The sequence below is a fragment of the Styela clava genome, chromosome 4, assembly GCF_964204865.1.
Source record: "Styela clava chromosome 4, kaStyClav1.hap1.2, whole genome shotgun sequence".
NCBI classification, from domain to species: Eukaryota; Metazoa; Chordata; class Ascidiacea; order Stolidobranchia; family Styelidae; genus Styela; species Styela clava.
The window spans coordinates 11,887,705-11,912,562 of NC_135253.1; the positions used below are offsets into that span (position 1 = coordinate 11,887,705).

General features: G+C 31.7%; 2 protein-coding genes across 2 annotated transcripts; one reads left to right on the top strand and one right to left on the bottom strand.

Annotated features, from left to right (window-relative positions):
- The first annotated feature begins 440 nt into the window (after nucleotides 1-440).
- On the top strand, nucleotides 441-21,837 carry LOC120325819 (cytoplasmic phosphatidylinositol transfer protein 1-like). The gene is made up of 11 exons (XM_039391982.2): nucleotides 441-688; nucleotides 1,255-1,403; nucleotides 5,491-5,576; nucleotides 6,645-6,652; nucleotides 7,457-7,552; nucleotides 9,554-9,658; nucleotides 15,030-15,089; nucleotides 16,278-16,381; nucleotides 17,945-18,000; nucleotides 18,714-18,824; nucleotides 19,445-21,837. Exons 1-11 carry the CDS (start codon nucleotides 641-643, stop codon nucleotides 19,549-19,551), a joined length of 930 nt encoding a protein of 309 aa, XP_039247916.2. The 5' UTR covers nucleotides 441-640; the 3' UTR covers nucleotides 19,552-21,837.
- A 1,079-nt stretch (nucleotides 21,838-22,916) lies between these two features.
- LOC120325741 (uncharacterized) lies at nucleotides 22,917-24,855 on the bottom strand. Its single transcript, XM_039391874.2, has 5 exons — nucleotides 24,653-24,855; nucleotides 24,313-24,373; nucleotides 23,555-23,703; nucleotides 23,235-23,401; nucleotides 22,917-23,086 (listed from the first exon to the last, which is right to left on the bottom strand). The coding sequence occupies exons 1-5, from the start codon at nucleotides 24,763-24,765 to the stop codon at nucleotides 23,070-23,072; spliced, it is 507 nt and encodes a 168-aa protein (XP_039247808.2). The 5' UTR covers nucleotides 24,766-24,855; the 3' UTR covers nucleotides 22,917-23,069.
- Nucleotides 24,856-24,858: the final 3 nt, after the last annotated feature.

The window sequence follows — 24,858 nt, forward strand, 5'->3', positions numbered from 1 at the left end:
AACGAATTGTTTCGGTCTGGTAATTGCCATTTAATCTCTTATCGTGTAGTATACCAATGAGCTGAGTATACTAAATTTAATACACTGTTGTAAAGCTAGCATGATCTGTGTCAAAAATGAAACAAAAAAGAATTTATACTCATCTGATACTGCATAATTGGGTACTGTTGGTGTAAAAATTATTTTTATATGCAATTTGCGAGTAAGGATCAGGCGGACACAGGTAAGTGGTTTGATAAAAAAAAGTGAGTACTGATCCGCTTCAATCTACAATATTATATTACACTACTAAAAACGTCCTAATAAATTTGCTGTGAAGCAATGAATGATATTAAAAATTACTCAAGGCTGTCATAAACAACAACGGAAGGGGGCGCTAGGTAGTAAGTTCGTTCGGAGGGTTTATATTCTCTCGTATTTATTTTCGTCTGAACGTCACGTTTTAATATTTTTTCTCACGCTATTGTAGCTTCTCTCGTTATTGATAAACTTGCGAATGTTGACCTCGGATTTTCATTCGAGTGCACAACTACGATCTGACGATTGCAGCGGATTATTTCAACAGATTGGTGAAGCTTTCTTATAGCAGTATAGCAATAGTTTTATTTGTCGATAACGAACGTATGGTACATGTGGGGTCATGTTATTGAAGGAGTATCGAATATGCATGCCGTTGACCACGGAAGAGGTGAGAAAGCAAACAATTGGCTTTTTTGTGTTTTTTCTTAGTTTTTGTTTGCATCAAGTGTAGACTATGTTCATTTTTGTGAAAAATAAACTGCTAGCTGACTGACTCATTTATTCATTATGAAGCTGAAAGCATATTACTGTATTTTTTATGTAATATTCAGACAGTGCGTCACACTATACAGATCGAGCGACATTGCCTCGTTCCAGGGAAACACATTTTACCTATGATCGGACACCCCTCTTTTTGGGAGGTAAAAATACAGTATAATGAAGTTGCGCAAAATACTACAAAGAAGCGCGATCTAAAAACGTCATCATTGAATTCCTCGGGAAAAAATAATCCGATTTACCAAGGGAAATTTTTACTTTTACGATTACTAGCCTACTTTAGATTATTATTGAGACAAGCATGGCGCGATATGACTCATCTGCCGTCATGTCGGACACTCCTCGTTTGTGAGACACATGGAGTGTTTGTTTCATTGAACCAAATGGAGGGAAAATAGTGTGCCGTACTGTCAGACATCAGTTCCAAAATGTTTTGATCTTTTTCATTATCTGCAGTACCAACGTGGTCAACAATATATGATAAATCGGCATAGTGATGAACAAAGTGAAGCTGGTGAAGGAGTAGAAGTAGTTTGCAATGAGCCACACTATGACGAGGTTTATGGACATGGAAAATATACTGAAAAGAGGATTCATTTAAATTCGTAAGAATTTTTTTTCATAAATTTTTTCAATGCATTATGTATCATCATATATTGAGTGGAAGTGGTGACTCCTCTGCGGCCCATGGGCCGGGGCCACGGCCCATCAGGCTATGGGCCGCGGCCCATCAAGTTGTGTAAAAGGACTATTCACTTGGCTAACACAGACAGTCCCCGAACTCATATTAGAACTATAATGTAAAAAATCTGAATTTTTTTTGTCCTAACCCTAACCTGGTACACATACTACAGGAGTATATTTTTTTGTTCGAATATTGACAGTTTTGTAAAAATTGAAAATTTTGGTAAGATAATTGAAATTTTCCTGATGGGACCGCGGCCCATAGCTTGATGGGCCACGGCCCATGTGGCCCAATTAGATGGGCCGTGGCCCCGACCCATGGGCCGTAGAGGAGTCACCACTCCTGTAGCATATATTTCCCCTTCTACTTGAAAATCAGATTAGACCCCTACTCGAAATTTAGTTCATTTTCTATATTAGCACTAAATTTTGAACATTGAATACAGAAATACCTGATGTCTTTTAAAGTATCTTTACAAAGAAAAAAAAGTTGTAGGAAATAGTGTGGGTTTGAAATTTAATAAAATGAGGTAAGAGAATCATGATGCAAGGATGTTAGAAACATACTGGTTTATTCAAGAGATAACCTGATTTCAATTCGCATATGCAGAAGTAAATTTCATGCGGAAACTGGGGTCTAGTTTAGTTTCGTATCTCAATTACTTCTAGTGGGCGTAGCAAAACAATTTTTTGCATATGTCCATTCTAACCCCACTTTACCGCGTCATCCAAAAGTTAGGTCACTACAACATCACATTGACATAATAAGGCCCTTAATACTATACGAACTGTTATCAAAGACGCGTAAGCAATCACCTGTTTTGCCATCACAACGATCCCAATATGTGAGAGATCACTGCCATTAGTGAATTCTTTATCGTCGGCGCAAATGCCATTTCAGGCGATCGTAGGTATACTTTGGCAACTTCTATGACACGATTGTGACATAATTTTTAAATGTCGTAGTCAGCGGTTATACTATGCCCACTAGGAGAACTTGAGGTAAAAAACTACACGAGACCCACTAACTGTACTACTGTAGTAATTCTGATTTTTAATAAAAAGGTTTATTTCCATTCATCCAACAGTTTTTTGTAAATGGAAAAAGTTTATTTGCATTGACTTGTGATGTAGCATTGATTTTTACTTTGTATTCAGCATTTTTCAAATGTGCTACGCAGGGGTTCTCCTTTTTGTGTTGCGAAGCCCTTGAAAAAGTTGACTAATATTCACGGAGCCCCAAAGTATATGTTAAAATTGTTATTTTCCAAATAATATTCCTGAGTAAGTTAAAAGTACTGTACTTGTTTTAAATGCTTAACCTCTTTTAATAGGGTTAAAACAGGTCATAAATAAATCTAAATGTAAAAGGTAAATTATATATACTAAAGCTGTAAATTTGACACTTGACAAACATATTAATAAATTAGGGGTCGGATCTTTTCCCTTTAAACATTTTTGATAGACTTAAAAGGCCGCTAATAATGTACTCGATTGCATTTTGTTACGATCGCCGATTGTTTTCGTCAGCATGGCGGTGTTTATTCTCCCTAAATCAAAAATTTCCCTCGACATATACATATATTGTTCCACAATGACGACGAGTATTGTTTTTTTGTTCTCGTGGGGACTTATGCGTTCAATGTGAAAAACATGTTACCGTACTATAGTCATCGGACACGAAATGCTAAAAATAATAAATAATAAAAAAGTAAATCTGCAACTCAAATTTCTCGATTGAAAAGCGGCATTCTAAAATATTAAAACTAAAGCTTAAAATGGGAGATAACACTATAAGTTTTGTTTCAGCAGACTCATGTCAGATTAAAAACGCTTTCATAGACATTGTAAATCAAAAATTTGGTGTCATGTTGGGTTTTCTTTGGTTATTCGCGGTAGTAACTGCGAAACCGAAACACAGTCAATTGTGCGCGCGATGTACCTATTTTTCCATTATGAAACTACTGACAGAGTCGCATGCAATGAAATAAATTTCAATTTTTCGTATTTTGCACCGACCTCTTGTTTTTTTTAACGGCGATATCTTGCTCGTGAGTGCAAAAGAACGAAATCAAACTTGACAAATCTCAAGATGGCAAAAATACGACTGCAATTTATGTATAGTTGACAGTTTATCGTGTATTTTATGTTATTTCAGAATAGTATTCTTTCATTTTAGTAATCCTAATAGTAAAATTAGCCAATTCAGTATTTTAAAAAGTAATCGAATAGCTCGCGGAGCCCCTGGGTTTCTCTCGCGGAGCCCTGGGGCTCCATACGGAGCACTTTGAGAACCTATGTGCTAAGGTATAGAATAGTTGAATCAATTATTTAAATTTGTATTCAGGCTTAATTTAGCCATAGGAAATTGAACAGATTGAGATCACTTCTTTGTCTGTCTGATAAAAGGGATTTAGCTGAATAAGTGGCATAATTAAAAGCACAAAAGCCTGTTCTTTGGTTTTTAGTTTTTGTTTCTTTAATTGCTGCAAGGCAGATTTGTATTCTATAATGCAATTATGCCTAATTAAGGCTTAGTTTTCAGTTGAATTTATAGCATTTTGCTATTGTTTTCTTTCTTTTTTGCTGAGTTTTAATTAGGGAAATCCTTAATCTGCATTAATTTTATTTCATTTTTTTTAAATGGAATAAACCAGATTTGTTTTGAAACAAAACTATGGTATACTTGTGCCAAATTTCAAAAATGATCATAAATAAACATTTTAAATAAAAACTATTTTATAAGTAAATTTTTGTCTAAAGTTTCAAAATGTCAAAATATGTAGTAATTTCGGCCTATCATTGCGGTAAATCTAGGCCTTGTGAGTTGCCAAATGTTGTTGACTAAGTAATCCACATCAATAGTTTCCATTAATTCTGTATTAGGTATATTAGCTTTGGCAGTCTGTATCGAAAATTACTAAATAATTAATGATATTTTAATGCATAGAATGTTACAATGTATGCCTGACCAATCCATTTGTGGAAAGCAACGATATTGAAACGTTTGCTATTTTCGTAACTTTGCTTATGCAATAGATATTTCATTACTATTTCCTGTTTTATTCTTCCAAATTTTTTTATTTGAAATTAAAAATAAAGCAATAAAAAACTCGTTTTTATCGTATTTTTTCTTGAATCAATCTTCTGGATCGATCCATTTTAGCTATGTCTCTTCTATGTATGTGCTCGAATGACAATGACTGTGCAGAACTATTTTTGGCATGACTTTTTGAAAGTTTTCTTTTGTGGAACAAAAATACTTCAGAGCTCTCAGCTCTCTAATTTAATTTCCAACGATCAAGAAAATGCATAATCTATCGAATGCTATCTATCACTTGTTGTAAATTTTCTGCTCAAATGTAAAATCCTCACTCAATCATTAAATCCCCCAAGAGGTCAAAAACAATTTGGATTAGTCTGTAGTTATTGCATTGAAATCAAATGTCACAAGATTTTTAGTTCAAATTCAAGATTATTGCAATCTATTACATGTATCATGATCCTGATACTCGAATTATTGTTTTTTATGAAACTCTTTGTTTTTATGTCTCATGTTATAAACCTCAGTTGAATTTCTGTCCTGTGTGTTGTAATTTTTGTATGATCGCAAAATATGAATTAAATTATTTTATCTTTTATCTTTTGAAGTTTGTACCAGGTTAGGGTTAGGGTATAATTTCAGGTACAAATTCCTTTGGGAGTCGCTTGGCTAGTCCCCGAACTCGTAAGTCGTAATAGAACTAAAATAAGGAAAATTTGATTAAAATTATGACCTAATCCTAACATACTACGTTCCGGTGTCCTCCATCGGTTTACATACTTCGGGAATACCTTTAATAAAGTATCAGAAGACCTCCTTATTTGCATATTAACATCAATAATCACTATTGACAAAATCCTGGGATTTCGAACTAGACATTACACTACTTATTCCAAGAATGATGTGCACTTAATTTTTTATAAGCACAGCCGCGATCAATTCTAAAAATATTATTATAATTTTAGACGCCTTCCTTCCTGGGCGCGAGCTGTCACGCCCTCAATATATGTCACAGAAAAAGCATGGAATTATTATCCCTACACTGTCACAGGTATGCAAATTCTTTCCAGTATCATGTATTTTGATCGTCAATTTATTTCAATCAAACTAATATAATACTTGAATTAGGTTTATAAATTTATATTATCTATTTTATAAGAGAACCTCATCTTGTCACCCAAACGAACTTGAAATTGCGGAATTATATGACCTCGATTGAAAAAATCTTGTGAACTAGCATATATTCAAGTGCTGCAACAGCATCAACCATTTAATAATTAATCTGATGTCAAAAATAACTAAAGTGAAAGTATATACTGTTTGTTTGTCTATTAAATTTAAACTTTGTACTTATTTACTGTTAAGGAAAAATGTTTGCGCGTACACACTTAAATAATCCTAGCATTTGTGTTTGTTGTTTTCACCAGCATAGCCCTTTCAGTAAACTCAATAGTTAGGAGTTATATATACATTGGCATGTTTTCATAACAAATTGAATAAAATCGGTGTGAAATGTAATAAACTAGCTTGCAATTAGGCTACCTAAATCACAGTAGGAGATGCTGTTCCAGGAAATGTAACATCTGTTTTTCATGCTTGAAAAATAATTTGAAATCTCAGAATAAAATGACAATGCCTGAAACTCATTTCCATGAACTACTCAGCATTCCAACGGACAAATTTTTTTTCTAAAATTAGCAAGCATTAGTGCTGGAAGCGATTGGATGACTGATGTTAACAATTCCGATGGGAATTATATATTCGCACCATACCTGTTAAAAGCCAATAATAATAGAGCTGATAGACATTGAAGTAATGAGATTACCACCACCAATAATTCCTTTGAGAATTAAATGAGGTTCATTTGTACAGATAAATGCTTTTATGAAATATGCCAATTTTACTTCATAGTAGGCTATATATAAAATAGCCATTAATCATACATAGTCTATAACAAATTTGTCTGCTTGCATGTTTTATGTTTTTTAGTTTCCTCAATCATTTTGAAATTTAAAGCTGTTGATATTTTTTCAACATTTCTCCTTGTTAATAAATTTATTAATATTAAATGTTATTGAAATTTTGTTTTTCCTTTTCATGACCATGCTGATGAAAACAGAATATTCAGTAAGTAACATTTTATATATTTAAAAAAAATTTATTGCCTTGAAACTACATTTTCAATTTTTATATGACTGCTCATAAAGCGTAAAGGTAAAACTAAGATTTATTATATGTGGTTCTGCTAATACTGATATATTTTATTAGATGAAATTGGAAATGATGAAAGATTTTGATTTTCAAATATCAAGACATTCGTCACGGATCATTTATGATTAGTTACACTTTTTTCGGTCTGCTGAATTTACATTTAGAGAGTGTGGTTGGCTCAAATTCAATTCTTTGGCAGAAATATATTATTTAATGATCTGTGTTTCATGTTACATAAGCATTGACCTTCAACATAAAAATGTTATTTATCACCATCAACTAAAAAAAATTCACAACTTACAAATTTGTATTATGAAAACAATTTCAAGCATAAATTATCAAGCTTTTTCAAAAACATGTAATTTTATTCTATATTATGTTATTATCCACTTTCTATAATCAAATAGGTCAATAGGGTGAAAAAGTCTAATTAGGGTCAAAATATCTAATTAGGGTCGAAATTAATAATCATCTATCATATTTATAAATTTTTATAGGGTATATAAATTCAGTTGCTTCAACTTTAATTCAATGTGTCATACCTGGGTAAATTTCAATTATCTCATTGTGGCCTAATTACATGTATAAAAACAATCTTACATACTTGACGACAGTTAAGTCGTCAAGTATGTTTATATTATAGAGTATAGAGTAAAAATTATATTTAGGTATGTAATAATGGTTATGTAAACTGATCGCTATCCACTTTTGCTATTTTAGTGCCATTTTCTCCCAAGACTAACTGTATTTATTGAGACACGATACGAAGATAACAATGGAAAATCTGCCTCAAGTAATTCAGCAAAATTTTATAAGGTAATGGAAATTTTCCTATCAATTGGGTTTCTATGGGGTGAACGTTTTATACCTCTATGCTTTTGGTTGATCCTTATGCATGTAATGCAAGGAAGTCGTAGCACTGCATGCTAAAACAAATACATTTCTGTTATGTTTCAACTTTGAATTATGTATGCCAGAACAAGTCCGACCTTTGTCAGATGAAAAATGTTACAGGAATATATTTGTATCTGTGTGAAGCAATACTCCTGAACCCTTTTAATGGTAACTGGTCATTGCATTTTCATTCTTGATTTAAACATTCAAATTATTTTCCCCATTAATCTGTTTAGTCCCTGTCAGTAAGCCTATAAGACGAATGCCTTATACTGTCCTGACATTTATTAACGTCACAGAAACTTCAGTTTCCAAACTGCGACTACCTTTGACGTACGTATTATTTGTTATGTGGAATTTTTTGGGTATTTTGACTTTTCTCGTTTTTACGTCAATTTTAAACTCAGATCATGATACTAATGAATTTGTTGTTGTTTTGTTGCGCTATTTTTCCATTAATCCGAAAATGTCAGCATATCTATGTTTTGTTTACGATAAATTAAAGCTTAGTTAATCCGACATGAGTGGAAAGAAATGTAATCCATCCTAGACTATTCCTAAACTTTCCACATATTTTATTTTGACTTACTAATATAGATTTTTCAATTATCATAGTGGTTGTCGTAAAGCCAAATTAAAAAAATTTTATGATTGTAATTGCTTTATAAGAATTGATAATAAAAATGTATTGTTTTTAAAAATGGTGTTTCATTTAAAAATTTATAACACAAACAGATAAGTTTTTGAATCTATTATTTACATTCAGTTAACACTGAAGACAATTAAAAATCTAAGTGATATGTCTTACTATTCATAGCCTTAAATAAACATAATTTTCCCATTATTTTGTGCATCAATAAAGCTTAAAGTCAGGAACAAAGCAATCTAGACACAGTAAAGTAAAATGAATAAAGAATTGAATTTTGTTCCAGTTTATATTTGTTACATGAGGTTAAAATTTATTTTTAGCGAATGCTTGGAATACTTTAGTTCAATGTAAAATCATTATAGGCCAAATTGCCAGTTTTTCTTTAATTAACCATTAATCAAATATGCAAAAAAAGGGGATCAATTATCTACTTTATACAAGGCATGCGATATGAAAAGGGACAAAATTGCTGAGATTGTCAATTCTGTTACAAATATATATCAGCATCTTGCTGCTATGTGTAAGCATTATTTCAATAAAAAACATAGTCATGAATAAATATTTAATCATGGTTTGTTTGATGAGCATTTCAGCAAATCCCGCATATTAGCACGCAATCTGTATCTTATTAATTGATTTCTAATACAGATTTGTTCTGTTACTTTTCATTTTGCCATCTTTATTGCTTAGGCGAGCTAAACAAGTAGACATGGAGAAGTCTTAATTCTTCCGCCTTGTCGATTCAGTTACATTTTATTTCCGCTCAATCAGATTTATTCTAGCTTGTAAGAAAGTTTTTCATGTATTTACAAATTCCATTTATGTTTCTATGTCTTCTTCTGGAATGTTTTTGTTATATTTTTGCCCATAAAATCTTAAAAATTTTTAAAATTGCAAAGGGTATTCATCGATGCCATATATTGTTTTGGCCCTCACAGATGTATTAAATGAAGTAAAAATACCTATTACTGATTAAAAAAATAACAAACCTGGTTAAGATATATCGAATAATGACTTCATAACAAAATTGAAATTGTAAAGGGACTTTATGGACACCCTGTATTATATGTAAAATCTAATGGCTATGTCGGAAATTCGGAGCAGATTTTCTAGAGTTGAATAATTTTGTTTGCAAGCTCGAACCATAATTCATCTGTATTATCGCCAATGCATTATATAACTAAATTTCTTATGCATTTAATCTTGTGAGTGATGATAATACATGCATTTTTAAATTCGGATGTTATTTTCTAATTATAATCAATTTATTTTAGATTAAAGATCAAGGTATAACGGATGCTGATTTAGCAGCTCGAGATATTGATCATCTTGATATCGCATATGATAAAGCACCGGACAAATCATACAAAGAAAGCGAGGTATTTGAATGATCTCTTTCGAATATTTTTATTAATAGCCAATAGGCTACAAAATACTAAGTATATTCTAACTGACTCAGATGATCGTATATGGTCATATAGTTATCACCCAGTCATATACCGGAAACTGTATTATGTGTTTTATTATTATATGTATCATTATGTTTTTTGGTTTGATGAAAAAAATAAATTCTCTCTCTCCCTCTCTAAGGTTGGTCATGTTCTACAGAGATTTTTCAGAAGTCATTTTAACTTTATAGAAATTGATAATTTGGTAAAGCAGAATAGTTAATTGAACATTAGTTTGATTGATTTGTTATTTTTTACATCAGAAATAAAATAAAAACCACTTTTTTTCATCATAAGATTCCAAATCAATCCAATAAGAGATTTTCAATTAAATGTTTAGAATATTCTAAATCCAATATACCTGCATCGATATATCCAACTTCCAACGTATTCAAATATTCAATTTAGTTCGACTTTCTCTGATCTTTATTATACATCTGTAGGGAAAAGAGGAGAGGTTTGGGCCATCTTGAGGTTTGGACCATTGTCAGTTCAATTCCTATATATTTGTAGGCTATTTGTGTCCAAATTAATAATTTGAAAATAGGAATAACTTAAAAGTGAATATAAACTATGAATAAGCATCTGTAATTGGTCTGACTCATGATAGTAAATATAAAATGCAACTTAAATAATATCCATTGCAATGATTCTTTTAAATACTGAATCACTTATACTTGACAACGATTACAGCTATGAGTGTGTGATATTTGGTTACTCTTTTTGGTATTATATTATTGAATATTTGCTGTTTTGATATGAGTGATTTCATTGCTAATTACAGTACAAGTGACAAGACCTGTGTAAGATATAAAAGCTAAGATGTTTTTACATTTTGCTTGGGAGTACTTTGGAAAATATTGATTTTGAGTTCCTAATAGCCTGCCGATATAAAATACGAATGTCGATAATGAAGCTTTCTTGCATCTAGTTTCACTTAATAATGTCTCAATAAGTAACTCCAATATAGAAATGTTATTACCTAATTAATTTTTTAATTGCAATGTACACACTGACGACACTGTTATATATTTACGCAACTAAAATGACGAAACTATATGCTGTCCAGTTTCAGATTAATTTATGGGCACATCCCACTTATATCTAGTTTATTTTTATTGGTCTAAAATAGCATATGGATTTATTTATTATCAGTTTTTTTTCTGTTGTCATACCAATAGGGAGCATATGTCTTTGTTTATATTATGGTAAAAAGAAAATTTCAAGAATCAAGTAGCAATATTTATAATCTCAGGTACTTTTCTGAAAAGCATCTCGGTGGAAAACAACCGGGTATTGAATAGCTCTTTTCAACCAGTATGTAGAATACACAAGCATCTGTTTGTTAGATGGTCATATCATAAAATAATAACATCCAAACGTTTCTTTCAATACTGCAGCCAAATAGTTATTTAAAAGTTTACAAAGGTTTCCAATATAAAAATTGTGGGGAAATTGGAAATAAATTTTTTCAAAGTAGGCTACTAAGTGAATAATGATTGGTTGGCTCAGTTAAATGTAGAAAGGTTAATCTGTGAGTTGTAAAACATGTTTTTCAACCATTGTGAAATGCTTATTTCCTATTTTATCTCTAAAAATGCTTTGTTGATCACTTTATTCATAAGCTGAAAATTTTGTTCAACTTTTTTTTAATGTAAATCCAGCTCCTTTCCTGCTGTTTTTTCTTTATTATTTTATGTTATAAAGGCGACAGACAAAAATCATCGATTATTCTATGGTCATGTCACATACATTTGTCTGGATCTGTATGCATCTTACGTTTGTGACAGCCTGTCATGTGCACACACAAGCACTCAAATAATACATGTGACAGCTGACAGGTGTTCATTCTTGATAGGATATGAACTGATCAAATCAAATCTTGGTTGACCACTGATTTTTCTTTTTTCCAAAATGCGTATTGTTGATATAAGGCATAATAACACCAGTAAATATCTGATGTTAAAAAAAAGATGGACATGACCAACAAAATCGTTCTCTAGAAAATAAATCATTGTAGTTATTTTATTTTTGTTTCGAGGAAGTTCACAAGATGAAATCGCAAACATGTTTTAATTGATAAAGGAGCTTTTTTTAACTCTCAGAACCATATCAAATATTCTTTATACCTAATATAATATATTTATACATCTGCCTTGCAAGCATAAATATATCGTAGTAATTTGTTTCTTAGAGGGGGCCAAATTTGTTAAATCTTTCTTGTCTAATGATTATACAGCAAAATCAATAATTCTAGTTATTAGTTTTGTAAAAAAGGCTTTTTCTGTTTACATACCAAGGAATCTCATTTTAAAATATATATGAATTCATTTATCTGACGTCACCACCAGACATGAATTGGAATTGGAATTTATATACCACAATGAGGCAATACTAAGTACTGTGGTGTAATTGTAAAAAGATGACTATGGTAGATTCCTATTTACATTTCTCTCCTATTTTTGTCAGCCTTGTTAACCTTATGCAGGAAAAAGGGAAAACAGAAAATTGATATGGGTATAATGGTGAAACATGCAAGGACACTCCCTCTTTAATTCTATACCATGCTTCGTAATATATAAAAAAAGGGTGACCGTACATTTGAACCCACATACATTTGAACCCATGTGTATATCCACGGTTCAATCTATGTGTGGGTTCAACTTTCCGAAAAACAAAAAAAATTCCATAGGTGCAATAGCATACAGGTGCAATTGCCATGGGTTCAAATGTACGTGGGTTCAAATGTAATGGAACCATAAAAAAGATACTTTAGAAGTATGTGCACCAAAATGGCGGACACCGAAATGTCGTATGTGTACCAGGTTAGGGTTAGGCCATAATTTTAGGTACAAATACTACGGAAGTCACTTGGCTAGTCCCCGAACTCGTAATAGAACTAGAATGGGGAAAATTGAAATAAAATTATGGCCTTTTCTAATAATTCGAAAGAAAGAAATTGCCCTCATTTCATGAAGCTATCTTGTGAAATATTCTTTATTTGGGATTTGAATAATTTTTTCATACCAATGCGTATTTGACGATATGAATTATAGAGTGATTCTTGGGATAAAAGTTTCGGGATAAGTAAATAATGGCCCTCGCTCTGTCATGAAAGAAAAAAATATAAATTATTCAGAAACTTGCTGAACTTTTTCCTCATCATAGGCTATGCCTGAAAAATTTAATATTCATTGCATAATCTGTAATAGCCTACTTTAAAAAATGATGTAAAATTTGACTAGCAAATTATTTGTGTAGTAAATAGAATACATAACAAATGCCAATATTTTCTGGGCATGGTGGCCAAGTGGTTAAAGCTTTGGACTCAACTATGATGGCATCGTAGGTTTAAGTATCAGGTTCAAATCCCATGACCACCACCAACCTGGAGAGCTTCCTGTCCTTCCAAAATCAAAGACTGCTTGTTCAAAAGCCAATTCGAAGCGAAAGCCATACATATTCGTCGTACAAAAAACACACCAAAAAAGGAAGTGGTGTGCTTGAATACTTATTATTTATACTTATTTCCTGTTATTTGATAGACCTGCTTCTAATAATTACTTAGTCTCAACAGTACTGAGCTTTGAACACAAGTTTGGCTAAGTCGAAAGTATGTTAGGCCTAACCAATCTGGTTCCACATATTCTATATCTCTGGCTCCTTATGCTAACGTCCATCACCTCCCCCAGAAGGTAGAAACATTCAAAATTGGAAACGCTTCATGATGTTATCTAAAAAAGTATTTTGCTTGAGCTCCCAAAAACTTTTATTTGACATAGCCTAATATTTTTTAGTTTTATGCACATAAAATAAATGATGTGATATGATGTATAAAATAAATTTGATATGGCATGCATTGCAACAACTAGAAACATTTTAAGTTGAATTTATCATAGTTTGTCACTGAAATAGTATTATTTTCAAATTCAAAAACATTGAACATATAAAGGTCAAGGGTATTTCAAAACTGTTTAATAAATGCTGATCTTATCATTCTTTCTGACGTCAAGATGTTCGATGCTTAGACTAATGTTCTTATTTACATACACACATGCAAATCATTTTTATTTCGTGATCAGTTCAAAAATATTTAACACATGAAGGTCAAACTCAAAACTGTTTAAATGCTGATTTTATCAACCTTTTTGACTTCGGATCACATCAGTTACATTAGGTACATTTACATGCAAATTGCTGAGTTTTCATTTTCACTGTTCATTTTTATTTCGATGATCAGTTATGTAAATATGATATATATGCAAATATTCATTAATTCAAGGCAAATACATGAAATTGAAGTTATGATTATTTTTTAAATTTCTGCTTATTACCTAAGATGATATGTGTTTTTCTGCTCTATTTTGTTGAAATCACTCATATTTTGATTGAACACATTTTGTGACAATATTAATCATCGCTTTCACTTTTATTGTAAATATATTATGTCATGTAACTTATTTTGACTGCTTATTCATGATTCCATAAGTTGTGATTACATGAGAGTTTGAAAAACAATTTTCTTCCAATTTTGAAATTGATCTCAGACAATGACAATTAGACCATATTGTGGATGTCGGTACCTAAATTAGTCTATATTTTTCAAAAAAATTATCAGAACAAAATTTTTAGTAAAGAAATAATTTACTGAAACATTAATAGTTTTTATAAAAAATGCGCCAATTTTAATCCACTCATCAGTATTATGGTAATTTTCAATTTTATTTAAACTAAATTCATGGTTCATTCCCAATTAAAATTGTTAACAAAATAAAAAGGGAAAGTATAAGATGTCCATAGCATCTGTTTTTAGCTGCAACAGTAAATTTTAGTGTTATTGATCAACATTTCCCGTGGTATGTGGTATGCAGATAATCTTAGATTAAGGTGTTCTTAGTTCCTCTTGTTGGTTAATATTTGGTTTTAAATCGATAAGTGTGACTTTGTTATTTCAATAGGTGTTCACCAATGCCTAGAAAAATAAATGATTTTCTAGAGATTTAAAAAAACGCTTTATTAGCTTAATGTTTTGTGTATTGTGCGCTAAAGAATTAATTTTACAAACTTTATGTATAATATAATTATTGTTCATTGTTGTATTTAGTTATCAGTTGTACTTGAATTTTTTATTATCGTACTCCATATCTGACGATTATTTTTTGGTTTGTCATGATTATCTTATAATATAAACTATCTTGTATTATCATAATGGCGTATAATCATAAGTTTCTATTACCGTAAATTCCTCAAATTTCTCCCTTTTTCTTTCTTATCAGATTTATATTCTGGTCTTTATCTTTAGGACTGTACGAAGTTTCACTCGAAAAAAACCAACAGGGGACCATTACGACTTGGCTGGAGGGTAAGTATATCTGTGGAGATTTTATCTAATGTATAAAAAAAATTTGAAAAATGTCATCCAATAATGTTTCTATTCCGGTCGGTCGGTAGCATTGCATACCATAAAACTGTATTAGATTTTATCTGACTGTCTATCATTCTTGAAATGAAGAAATGTAAAATACATTTTTTGGTTGAAATTTTGTCCTAGATTCACCGCATTCTCTATTAGGTGCATTAATATTATAATAAATGTCTGTCTGAATTAATTAACACCAGTTGAACAATACTCTCTCAAATTCCCATCCTATCAAATAGAAGTATTTGCTATACAGTTTGGTAGACTTTGAATTCAAGTAAATGATAAACCCTCTCATTTGCGTGGTTTATTCCTGAATTTCATAGTTATATTAATAATCTTGTCTTGTGTTCACCTGAATAATTCAAATAATTATTAGAATGGTCTATTCAGGGGTGCCCAAAACTGATCAAATACATACAGAATTAGTTGTATTTTGTACTGTAAATTCTCACTTTTAGGAATAATTTTATTTATATACATTTATTGAAAATTGATCAAAATAATTTCCTCCAACTTTTTTTTGTATCGACAAATTCAATTTCTTTGAATTCAGAATAATTTGTTCCAATTTCTTTATTGAACATGGCTCAATTTATAACATATCCAACATTCCATCTTCTAATATATTATTTCAGAATTTATTCGGTTGGTAGATTATCAGTTCTGGTGATTCTTATTCTAATTCATTTCAAGATATAGATATGTCTATAAAACCAACACAATCTTATTTTCAAACTGTATAATGAAGGATATGCTTTTCATATGCATTCTGTAGAGAAAAATAAGGGAGCATGGTGAATCATTCATTGTCTCTCATTGGCATACCTTATAGTAGCCTACATGGGATGGGAATAACTGCTGAGTTGAACATTGAAACAGTTGGAAGAGGAAGTAATAACAATTATAATGAAACACTTTGTGACATCATAAAGCCCTGCAATATTCTCTTACATAATAATCATCTAATAAAAAATAAATAAAATCATCTACCTCATCAAACAGCATCATTGCGTTGACACAATCATGTTTCTTATGTTTAGCACACCTAAGCCAAACTATTGCGCCAGTATCTCTGTTATGTTTTTGTAGGGAATCTAAATTTCTAATTTTTGGTTTACTTTTACGCAGGATAATCACAAACCAATAATGTGTTCTTTCAAACTTGTTTTGGTAAAATTTGAAGTCTGGGGATTACAGTCAAGAGTAGAATCTTTTATTCAAAAATCAATCAGGTATGTTTGTTATATTATCATTGGCACATTAAATTGTATGAATTACTCTTTTCTATATAATGAAAGGTAAAACATTCAAAACAAAATTTTCTATTACCTACATGCTGTAGGTTGGAATAACTATGGTATGTTATTCTGAGAAATCTAAATTGTATCATTTTTCTATGTGATTTGTTTTGATATGGATATTGGTAATTTTTCCACCAAATAATACATACCAAAAATTTTACATGGATCAAGTATTTACGATAAATAATGGCCTTGTTGTACTGGCAATATGGCACTTTTTAAAAACCACCATTGTTCATATATAGTGTTTGCAAAGCGATAATTATGGCAAACATCTCTTATCTTACTACTCATTTACCAGCTGCTATTGACTGGTAATCTGGTTATGAATTCAATTTTAGTTATTTATTCACAAACAAATATAAAAGGTTGATATAATGTTCAATGTATAGTAAGATGTTGTTATTTTAAAACCAATGTCGTTCAGTAATATTTTTTGACGTATCCCAATTTGTTTTTTTTGTACATTGTATGGACAAGTAACTATATATGTCCAGTATTAGTAAACAATAGTCCAATCGTTGTTTCTGGTCCATAAATGGTTATCATTTAATAATACAACACTACATTACATTATTTCAAATGAATATTCTCTATATACAGTAAATTACAAATTATATAGTTTTGGTAAATTGACAACATGGTCAATTCATTTAACTATGCTTGCACTGATAACCATTTAACTTTGGCTCCAAACACATATTTTGAATCAAAAAAATACAACTTTTCTATCTTTGAAAAGTTATTCACTTTAAATGATTTAGCTCATGAATAAGATTAGATGAAATAGACTAGACAGTTTCCATATGTTGTGTTCAATCATTACATGTATTCGATTGTTAAAAATGACGTAATTCAGGGAAATAAAATTTTACAACGTAACAGTTAGAAAACCGATTGATTATGTTCCTGGAATTTTATTATAGAATGCATTAATACTCTATGACCAACCTGTTATCACGTATCCAAATTAGGTTGTTCTTATTTGGAGAGTTGAGTTTTTCAATTTATTTTTACTACTACCGGACCGGTATATAGAATATTCTGCATCAGACTAAATTGTCGTACAGCAAAGTATTCTACCCAAAAAATATCTTTCATTCTTGTGTGTTCGATTTCTTTTTTCAGACTTTAATACAGTGTCTTTACGATTTTAATTCTTTCATTTTTGGGGCAAATCATGATATATTTTTATACACCCTTATATGCTTTTTACACTGAACAGCGCTCTGTGCAAGTACTCGTATCTACTGCTATTTAGCCAGAATTTTTTTTTTTTTCAACAAATAAGAATATGTAAATCTATATAAGGTATTTAGTGGGATTTTCATCGAATGAACACTTGTCTGTATAGAATATTGATCATTCCTAAATAGCTGAATCCACAGACTATTCCTAATATCTCATTAATATATTTAAAAAATTATGACAAAAAGTAATAACAAATTTTTAAATGTAATGAGACTGGTAATATCTCCTTTTAAATTTATATAGGGATATATTACTTGTTGGACACAGACAAGCCTTTGCATGGGTCGACCTTTGGTACGGTAAGTCATCAGACATTGTTATTTTCAAGTAGACAGGAAACAATCAAATTCTTAACAATAAAGTTATATTGGTTGGTAAATTTCAATATTGTACAGTCATGAGGTGGAAGTCTAAATGACCAAAACTAAAAGAATATAAAGATATTTCCCATAAAGCAGCTCACTCAGAATTCAATTTACAAGGAACTGCCGATAATTAACTAATTTAGTTACATTTGATATTTCTAATCTTCTCTGCCTATGTATCTGATCAATATGACTCTTTGTTTATACTTTCGTAATTATTGTCCTTCTCTCATGAATATTGATTTCCTATTTTAATTTGTACATTGTTATTACCTTCAAGATGTTTACTTAATTAAACCAAATGACACTCGACCTTATTTTCAGCAAACTATGACATTGTTGTTGGGTGCTCCCTTAGTATGTGAACCAAGATGGCGGACACCAGAACATATTATGTGTACCAGGTTAGGGTTATGCCATATTTTTAAGGTACAAATACTACGGGAACTCATAATAGAACTAAAATAAGGAAAGTTGGAACAAAATTATAGCCTAACCTTAACCTGGTACACATACTATGGGAGTACCGTTTGTTGATCAGTATTTTCCAGTCTGTATTATTTGTGGAAACATGGTGAATCACGATCGAGTTGTGAGTTGGAGTTGAAATTCTGAATTAATTTTTGATGGATTATTTCATTTTCCAGATATGACTCCTGAGAATATTAAACAATATGAGTTAGAATTACAAGCGCAAACAAACTCTAAAGTATTGGGAAGGAAGAGGTCATCTCGTTCTAGTAGTAAAAAAAGCAGCTGTAAGTTATCATTAATTATTACTAAAAAAAATTTACACAAGACTAACAATTTTAAAGTAAAGAGTGCAACTGCATTTCTTAAGCTAGAAGTATTTTTCCTCTTTTGAATTATCATTGATTGATGGTCTAATTTAGAATTTCCTTAATAAATATCATATTAGGGGAAAGGAAAGCCAATGAGACGACTTAATCATATGGACCGCGGCCTCTTGTCTGGTTAACAGTCCATGTCAGGTGGAATAGTTAACCAGTTATTTGTGGAGGAAGCTGCAGCCACTGCAAAAAGCACTGATGAATGTGAGGAGTCCAGCACTCCTCTTTTCACTCATAAATATCCCCCGCAGTATACTAACCAACGGACTTGCGATGATGTGCTAAAGCAAACTTGTTTCTAATACTTAGTACGGCTATTTATATTTTGTTTGAACTAATAAATTTCATTTGTGTCACCAAAATTCACCAATGCTTTCTGTAAAGAATAGATACTGTTTCGTTGGAAACCGGTTGTTCTCCATTTATCCTCAACGTGAATATACCTGATGGCAATCGTGCCTCTGTTCCGTGCAGTTGAAACATTCCCTAATTTATCGATTTTTATCTTTTTCATTTATTTCTTTCAGTTGCTTCGTCGAGTTCTTTTGATTCTTCTCATCCTAAAACACCATCAGATTCAGGAGATCATGATAATGATGATGATGATTTATTTGTTGATGCAACCTGCACTTAACAAAAAACTTCGTCCCACACTTCATAGTATGCAGGATAAATACTGATGAATCTCGTTGTATGGGGTCTTCAGATATAAACAATAAAGTGAAAATAGTTTAAAATTCGTTAACTTATGTTTATTATTGTTTTATAAGACCAACCAAATTTATCATATTCTGTAACACTCATTTGGTTAAAGTCATCTATGATAATTGTCTGATTGGATAACACTTTTAAATTGAAGAGTAATAATTTATTCACTGTTTGTCAGAATTTAGTTCTATAAATATTTTTTAAATTTTTGATGCACTCATTTTGGAGATTGGTACATGTATATCTATACTGTATAAAGGAATGTATGTTGTAGCCACCATTAAACGTAAAATTTTTCTTAAAAAAATAGGTTTGCTCACAAAGAGCAGACTAAGAATAGAACAGTTTGTCCTGCCCCTGTCTTTGCTACATGTGTGAGGCAGCAGTTTCAGCTCGTTGTTTGTGTTGCAAATGAAACATTATCCTTCATCATTGGTTAGGCACAGAAATTGGTACGGCATAGGATGGGGGTCCGCCAAAGATTCACAAACAGGGGTTCGTGGCCCCAAAGAATTTGGGAAACTTTGTGTTATATCATGGGGTAGGCTTCAGCCTATTTCTATCTGAATTAAGTTATTTAATGTACAAACAAAATCCACCTTTACAAATGTAATGATGTCTTTATCATAAACTTAACTCTCATAGGCATTATTTCTATGCTAACTATGTTAGTATGGATCAAGTGGTACATATCGAAGCGAAGTGTTCCTTATTGTGTTGTATCTTATTTTTTTTCATCTTTCATTAAACTAGTCATTGTGATTAGTAATTTTTTTTCATAATTGCAATACAATATTATTCATCTAATTGTTTTTATTTTGTTGCAGCATTTCTGTATGTTGTATTATTGCGAAAATTTTTTCTTGAGTTTTCTCTTTTCCAATATCAGTTTCAGCAGTAAAAAAGGACTTGTATTTGGCTATGGTAAATTGATGATCAAGTTCTTTATTTTATGGAGGTCTTTTGCATAAGCAAAAAAAATGATAATTTTGAAAATATTTTGAAATTTTTAGATGGGTTGGATATGTTAAATAATAAATTAAAACCTCAATTTCCTGTTGTTTTGAGAGCTATTTCATGTTGTGTCTTCTATGTCTATGCACTCAGAAATCAGTGCGTATGACAACTTACTATTCTCTGTAATTGCAGATTAGAATCGTTACTTGTTTTTCAGCAGTTCTTATTGCTTTCTTGTGTTAACTAAAATTGTTCTTTTGGTGTTATCTAATAATCTGAAATGTGATATACTAACGATTTTCGACAAATTAATTTTCTACATCATTGGATTGTTTGTGGTGACTAAAACCGTGTCTTCGTGAAAAATGCGATGGATTTAAATGGATTTTGGTTGTTCTCGTTATCAATGTAATTTACTCAGTTTTTGTAATTACGTTCCCAAATTTTCTGATGCTATTTTGCTTCAGTGATATTTCTGCAATCTTCAGGTCTAATTCACTCTCAATTTACTTATTTATTTGATGTTACATACTTGGTTCTCAAAGGATATAAACTTTTTTACTAATAGTTACAGTACATCCTTATTTGTTGCCTCAATTGAAAATGGTGTAGCAAGCCACTATTGTCAACTAAAAATCCAGTTGCCGTAACGGTATTCAGGAACTTCAGGGTGTGATCCTGTGAATTAAAAATTGTGCGATATTTCGGTACAATACTATATGACAAGATCTGCTTTTCCAAGGTAGATCTTTTACTAGTTTTTCCTTGTGCTTTGCTACTTCAAACCCCATACCTCCAATGAATATTCTTTTTAAGGACCTCAAAATCCTTCATCTGTAAGCTAATCATGCAACCAAGCTTATAGGAAAATATACCAATACGATTTGTATAAAATTATTAAGTGATTCGGATTCACATGGGGTGAATTTGCTGTAACCCAAATCCTTTATTATCACAAATCTGCTGTCCATTCAAGCCAAATAAAATCTTCTTGTTTCATTGGGGTTAGTGGCAGCTCAAAATCCATAAACAAAATAGACACCTTGCCTTTCGATGCATTAAAATCATCAAACACTGCCAGTGTGGAACAACCTAGTGTATATGGACATGAGGTGTTTTGTTACATTATTTGTAACAGGCTATCTATTCAATAACTAGTGTAGCAATGTATAGCAACATTATCCTAGAACGGATGCAAAATGTTATTATTATTGTAGATATGTTTTACCTTTAACAATAAAGAATTGAAATGAGATTTTGGGCATAGCATTTCTACATAATCCGGGAATAGCAGTAAAACAATTGATCGAGTAGATGAAGACATATCAAATAGAACAGAATTAGCCAAGAGACTCAAAACTATCTCTGGGACAAAGGGTGATCACACTGGAGTCGAGAAATTCAGTACATGAAGTGGAAATTTTAATTACCTCTTGAAATTTCAGATAGAGACTAGGGAATAATTTTAATCTAGAGCAGGGTTTCCCAAACTGGGGTCCGTGATGACTGCACAGGGGATCCGTGACGATATAAAAAAAAGTTTGATCGATATTTTAATAATTGATTTCAAACAAAAAGCCATTACATCTTTTTTGATTGAGCGTTGCAAAGGAATATCCATTGCTGTTAGAAAAGGCAATTGAAAAGTATATCGCTTTTTGTGGCGATTACATATGTGAGGCAGCATGTTCAGTTCTTACCAATATGATTGTTGATTGAAAGCCATTACATCTTTTTGATTGAACGTTGCGAAGGAATATCCAATGCTGTTAGAAAAGGCAATTGAAAAGTATACCGCTTTATGTGACGATCTACATATGTGAGACAGCATGTTCAGTTCTTACCAATATGATTGTTTGTGTTGTAAATGAAACATTATCCTTCAACGATGGTCAGGCACTGAAATTGATACGACACAGAATGGGGGTCCGTCAAAACTAAGATTCACAAATAGGGGTCCGTGGCTCAAAAAGTTTGGGAAACCCTGATCTAGAGTGTGATGTAAATTTTAAGACTCTACACCATGTGGCAGACACTGTCGTCGGACATATTTCAATGTTATATACATAAGCGACCCGAAAGTACTTATGTGGTAGCCCATTGACGATCAAACAGCTTTGTTTGCAAGGTTATTATTAGTGCTTCTGACCTTTCTTATATTCAGTACTAATTTATAAAAATGAACTGAACAACTATTTAGAACAGACTAGTTACCACACCGCTCCTGAACATCAGCAATTGGTTTTTAAAACCGAAGGCAGATGTAGAGTGTAGCCAGCTTCTGAATGACTAGTATTCGACTGACTAAACCTCCCAATATACACATGCAGACTGTTTAACTTCCACCCAGTTTTAATGGCAACATTAATGAATGCATAGTAAACATTATGGACAGCAAGCGACTTGCTGATTGTTGAAAACAACCGCACCAGAAGCCTTGTCTTCCTTCAGAAATTGAGATGCTTTGTTATCTACAACCTGATTTCATCACTTTCGATTCCTGCCTAGAACAGAAAAAATTTCATGTGATCAGATAACGTTTGGTCTTGTAGAAGACTGATTAGACTGTTTACATGGTGATTAATAGGTAATTCAAAATGTTTATAATTGTAAACTGAGAAAAAAAGGAGCGTAGAGTGCAATTTCGCTCACTTTTTAATCGTATGGCTCGCCAATCTGACACATCCATCCTCTTGATTCTCTTCCCATATAAATTTGTTTTCTTGAAATCCAAGGCAGACTGCATTAAGGGCCTCGGCTCTTTAACATCAATAACTGCCACCATGACCTTTTGATAGGCGTCCTGCTGTTCTGCAGACCTTAGTTTAATTTAAGAAATTCAATTAGATAAAAGTAAAGTGTATATTCACATGCTGAAAATACAGACATATGTTATAAATAAAGTATCTTTAATAGCAGGGCTAGAAAAAATTATTGTGGGTGCCTCTCTAATCTAACATACTAATACTAACATGTCATTTAGTTTCTCATCCTCCGAGTCATTATCTCCAGAACTGGCATTATCTTCATCAGATATTTCTTGCTTTTCTTCGAACGATCTTTTTCTCTTTAATTCTTCATCAGCTTTCATCAATATATCAAGAGATAGAAGCTTTGACTCCTTAAGCATATAAAAAATCATAAACTGGAGGACTTTCGACAGCAGCATATCAAGGACTTAGGGTTGTGTGGTACCAAAATAAAATGATTGGTATTTTTCCAAATTTATACTGAAATTGAGAAAGCTAAAATGCCTACTGTATGTCCTTGCAAATAAGCCAATTTTGAAACTAAAAAAATCCAAACTGAGGGGTTCGGGTTATGGGTGCATAACTCTGATCGCATTACAAATCCTGCTTATACGCTCATAACTCTGATCATACTCAAACGAAATGACGTTATACTAACTTAATTCCAACAGCTGCAATTCGAATTTGTTGTGATAGGTGCGTACGGCGTGTTCCGATTTGTAGGGTCGGCTGATATGTGAATTTTTATAAATTCACCGTTTCATTGGGTCGGCTTATAAGCGAGTATATACGTTAATTAAAATCTGCAGTTCATATGCTTGAAGGTCAGTAGATAAATACATCGCAAAAAATTTCAGTGGATTCTAAAGATAATTCGATTACCTTCTAATATAGCTGCTATTATTTGTTCTACAAATTGGAAAACTGAAACTCATGCATTTTCGCATGTACATACAAGTACGAAACTGAAATATAGTAACCTTTTGCTTCTTGTATAGTTCATCACGCTTTCTCCTCCATTCTTTGACCTCTTTGTTTCCTCTGAATAACACAAGATTAATTTATTTTACAATAACAGCATACACAAGTGTAATTAATTGAAGACCTTAAATTGCCATTATAGTCAAAAGCATAGATATTCCAATATAATTGAAAAACAGCCAGAACGGAACTTCAACAAAAGAAATTTCTTGAACTTCATTTTCAAGAGTAATCTGAATATCTGCAAGACCCGATTATTAGAAATAAATAAGTGGTAAAAACATAGCCTCTTGGGTGAATACTATATACCGCAACCGAGTCTGATATACGAGCACTTACTTTTTCCTTTCTATTTTTGCAATCTCTAAATCATGTAATGCAGACTCTCGTCCTGTTGAGAAGGAAACATCTTCTGGTGCTTCGTCATCAGAATCAAGACCAGAAAATGACATTTCTATTGCTATATTACACAAACGAATTGATTATTTAAATTTTTTGTAAAGTATGATGTTTCACATTGTCATCATCCTATTATATAAATAAAC

What these genes read in the sequence shown, in the direction of transcription:
- LOC120325741 (XM_039391874.2), bottom strand. Translation starts at nt 24,765, where the DNA reads ATGTCATTTTCTGGTCTTGATTCTGATGACGAAGCACCAGAAGATGTT. An exon ending in AACTATACAAGAAGCAAAAG is followed by an intron (nt 23,704 to 24,312) that starts GTTACTATATTT and finishes TATATGCTTAAG; the next exon opens with GAGTCAAAGCTTCTATCTCT. An exon ending in GATGAGAAACTAAATGACAT is followed by an intron (nt 23,402 to 23,554) that starts GTTAGTATTAGT and finishes AATTAAACTAAG; the next exon opens with GTCTGCAGAACAGCAGGACG.
- LOC120325819 (XM_039391982.2), top strand. Translation starts at nt 641, where the DNA reads ATGTTATTGAAGGAGTATCGAATATGCATGCCGTTGACCACGGAAGAG. An exon ending in TGCCGTTGACCACGGAAGAG is followed by an intron (nt 689 to 1,254) that starts GTGAGAAAGCAA and finishes CATTATCTGCAG; the next exon opens with TACCAACGTGGTCAACAATA. An exon ending in ATGGGTCGACCTTTGGTACG is followed by an intron (nt 18,001 to 18,713) that starts GTAAGTCATCAG and finishes TTCATTTTCCAG; the next exon opens with ATATGACTCCTGAGAATATT.